Source organism: Mustela lutreola, chromosome 2 (assembly GCF_030435805.1).
Source record: "Mustela lutreola isolate mMusLut2 chromosome 2, mMusLut2.pri, whole genome shotgun sequence".
In the NCBI taxonomy this organism is placed as follows: Eukaryota; Metazoa; Chordata; class Mammalia; order Carnivora; family Mustelidae; genus Mustela; species Mustela lutreola.
This window is the reverse complement of record NC_081291.1, coordinates 72,734,624-72,738,392: the sequence shown is the minus strand read 5'-3', so window position 1 is coordinate 72,738,392 and position 3,769 is coordinate 72,734,624. Positions and strand designations below refer to the sequence as shown.

Below are 3,769 nucleotides of genomic sequence, written 5' to 3'. Positions count from 1 at the left end.
ATTGTAAAAATGTCTCTGCTACCTAAAGCAATCTACACATTTAATGCAATCCCTATCAAAACACCATCCATTTTTTTCAAAGAAATGGAAGAAATAATCTCAAAATTTCTTTGGAACCAGAAAAGACCCCAAATAGCCAGAGGAATGTTGAAAAAGAAAGTCAAAATTGGTAGAACACAATTCCAGACTTCAAGCTCTATTACAAAGCTGTCATCATCAAGACAGTATGGTACTGGCACAAAAGCAGACACATAGATCAATGGAACAGAAGAGAGAGCCCAGAAATAGGCCTTCAACTCTATGATCAACTAATCTTCAACAAAGCAGGAAAGAATGTCCAATAGAAAAGACAGTCTCCCCAACAAATGGTATTAGGAAAATTGGACAGCCACATGCAAAAAAATGAAACTGAACCATTTCCTTACACCACACACAAAAATAGACTCAAAATGGATGAAAGGCCTCAATGTGAGACAGAAATTCATCAAAATTCTTGAGGAGAACACAGGCAGCAACCTCTTCAACCTCAGCCACAGCATCTTCTTCCAAGGGAAGAAGGCAAGGGAAACAAGGGCAAAAATGAACTATTGGGACTTCATCAAGATCAAAAGCTTTTGCACAGCAAAGGAAACAGTCAACAAAACCAAAAGATAACTGACAGAATGGGAGAAGATATTCTCAAACGACACATCAGATAAAAGGCTAGTATCCATAATCTATAAAGAACTGATCAAACTCAACACCCGAAGAATAAATAATCCAATCAAGAAATGGGCAGAGGACATGAACAGACATTTCTGCAAAGAAGACATCCAGATGGCCAACAGACTCATGAAAAAGTGCTCAACATCACACAGCATCAGGGAAATATAAATCAAAACCACAGTGAGATACCACCTCACACCAGCCAGAATGGCTAAAACTAAGAAGTCAGGAAACAACAGATATTGGAGAGGATGTGGAGAAAGGAGAACCCTCCTACACTGTTGGTGGGAATGCAAGCTGGTGCAGCCACTCTGGAAAACAGCATGGAGGTTCCTCAAAAAGTTGAAAACAGAACTACCCTATGACCCAGTGATCGCACTACTGGGTATTTACCCTAAAGATACAAATGTAGTGATCCGAAGGGGCACGTGCACCCGAATGTTTAGAGCAGCAATGTCCACAATAGCCAAACTATGGAAAGACTCTATATGTCCATCAACAGATGAATGGGTAAAGAAGATGTGGTATATATATACAATGGCATACTATGCAGCCATCAAAAGAAATTAAATCTTGCCATTTGCGATGACGTGGATGGAACTAGAGGGTATTATGCTGAGTAAATAAATCAATCAGAAAGGCAATTATCATATGATTTCCCTGAATGAGGAAGTTGAGAGGCAGAGTGGGGGGTTTGGGAGTAGGGAAGGAAGAAATGAAATAGGATGGGATTGGGAAGGAGACAAAGCATAAGAGACTCTTAATCTCACAAAACAAACTGAGGGTTGCTGGGAAGAGGTGGGGTGTGGAGAGGGTGGTTGGATTATGGACATTGGGGAGGATATGTGATATGGTGAGTGCTGTGAAGTGCGTAAGCCCATGATTCACAGCCTGTACCCTTGGGGCAAATAATACATTATATGTTAAAAAAATAATTAATAAAAAAAAAAATTTTCCTTTTCTTCCCCCTGGGATTTCCTCCAATGCCCCAGAACAGACAGCTGGATCTGTTCAGAGCATAGGCAACTAAAAGGTTAATGATGTTAACAAGCCTGAAGAAACTATTGATCAGCAATGGTGGGGAGCTAGTGAATAAGGGCTCCTGCCCCCTGCCCTTCAGACAGACAATCCTGGAGGCATTTTGTATATTTTCTCAGGTACTTTTGAGGATTTGAGTTTTCATTGCACATGGCAGCAACCTTAATATCAAACTTTTTTTTTTTTTCCATTTAAGACAGGGAATACTTTATTCAAACCCATCAGAGAAATGGACAGCTTGGGTCTGTAACAAAGCATTGTGTTTTAAAGCATAGGTCAGTAATTGTATATGAGAGTCTACACTGCTACATACAAATTAACTGATCAGAGCACTTTTCAATATTCAAAACAGAATAAGCTTCCCTGTAAAAGCAGCACCTTTGTGACATTTTTAACTTTAGTATTCCTCTCCTTCTTCTTCACCCTCTCCTTCAACAGAATCCACACCAACCTCCTCATAATCCTTCTCAAGGGCAGCCATGTCCTCACGGGCCTCAGAAAACTCTCCTTCCTCCATGCCTTCCCCCACATACCAGTGAACAAAGGCACGCTTGGCATACATCAGGTCAAACTTGTGGTCCAGGCGAGCCCAGGCCTCAGCGATGGCTGTGGTGTTGCTCAGCATGCACACAGCTCGCTGGACTTTGGCCAGGTCTCCACCGGGCACCACAGTGGGAGGCTGGTAATTAATGCCCACTTTGAAGCCAGTGGGGCACCAGTCCACAAACTGGATGGTATGCTTGGTCTTGATGGTGGCAATGGCAGCATTGACATCTTTGGGAACCACATCGCCACGGTACAACAGGCAGCAAGCCATGTATTTACCATGGCGAGGGTCACATTTCACCATCTGGTTGGCTGGCTCAAAGCACGCATTGGTGATCTCTGCTACAGAAAGCTGTTCATGGTAGGCTTTCTCAGCAGAGATGACAGGGGCATAGGTGGCCAGAGGGAAGTGGATACGGGGATAGGGCACCAGGTTGGTCTGGAATTCTGTCAGATCAACGTTCAGGGCTCCATCAAATCTGAGGGAAGCGGTGATGGAGGACACAATCTGGCCTATCAACCTATTTAGATTAGTGTAGGTTGGGCGTTCAATATCAAGGTTTCTACAACAGATGTCATAGATGGCCTCATTGTCTACCATGAAGGCACAATCAGAGTGCTCCAGGGTGGTGTGGGTAGTGAGGATGGAGTTGTAGGGCTCAACTACAGCTGTGGAAACCTGAGGGGCTGGGTAGATGGAGAACTCCAGCTTGGACTTCTTGCCATAATCGACAGAGAGACGTTCCATCAGCAGGGAGGTGAACCCGGAACCAGTTCCCCCTCCAAAGCTGTGGAAAACCAAGAAGCCCTGAAGACCTGTGCACTGGTCAGCCAGCTTCCGAATTCGGTCCAAGACAAGGTCAATGATCTCTTTGCCAATGGTGTAGTGCCCTCGGACGTAGTTGTTGGCAGCATCTTCCTTGCCTGTGATGAGCTGCTCAGGGTGGAAGAGCTGGCGGTAGGTGCCAGTGCAAACTTCATCAATGACTGTGGGTCCCAGGTCTACAAACATGGCCCGGGGCACATGCTTGCCAGCACCAGTCTCACTGAAGAAGGTGTTGAAGGAGTCGTCTCCTCCCCCGATGGTCTTGTCACTTGGCATCTGGCCATCAGGCTGAATGCCATGCTCCAGGCAATAGAGCTCCCAGCAGGCATTGCCAATCTGGACACCAGCCTGGCCAACGTGGATGGAGATACACTCACGCATGGTTGCTGCTTTGCGTCTGCCGAGCAGATGGCGGAGAGGAAGAGGAGAGCAATATCAAACCTTTTGATTGGCCTTTCTTCATTCCTGTTCCCTTTTCTTATTGCTGGCCCCTGTACCTCCTAAAGAAACTACTGGCTCCAATAGGCCTTGGGCTCTGCCAAGCTAAGACAATACCTAATTGATGCTTTAAATTTCCGTACCCAAAAGATAACTCTTGATCCTTCCATAGTTTTTTTCTCCTCTAGTTCTCTCAGGTCAGTTAGCTATAACTCC

General features: G+C 45.0%; 1 protein-coding gene across 1 annotated transcript; it reads right to left on the bottom strand.

Annotated features, from left to right (window-relative positions):
• Window positions 1-1,932: 1,932 nt before the first annotated feature.
• LOC131824412 (tubulin alpha-1A chain-like) lies at window positions 1,933-3,539 on the bottom strand. Its single transcript, XM_059162282.1, has one exon. It carries the CDS (start codon window positions 3,494-3,496, stop codon window positions 2,141-2,143), a length of 1,356 nt encoding a protein of 451 aa, XP_059018265.1. The 5' UTR covers window positions 3,497-3,539; the 3' UTR covers window positions 1,933-2,140.
• Window positions 3,540-3,769: the final 230 nt, after the last annotated feature.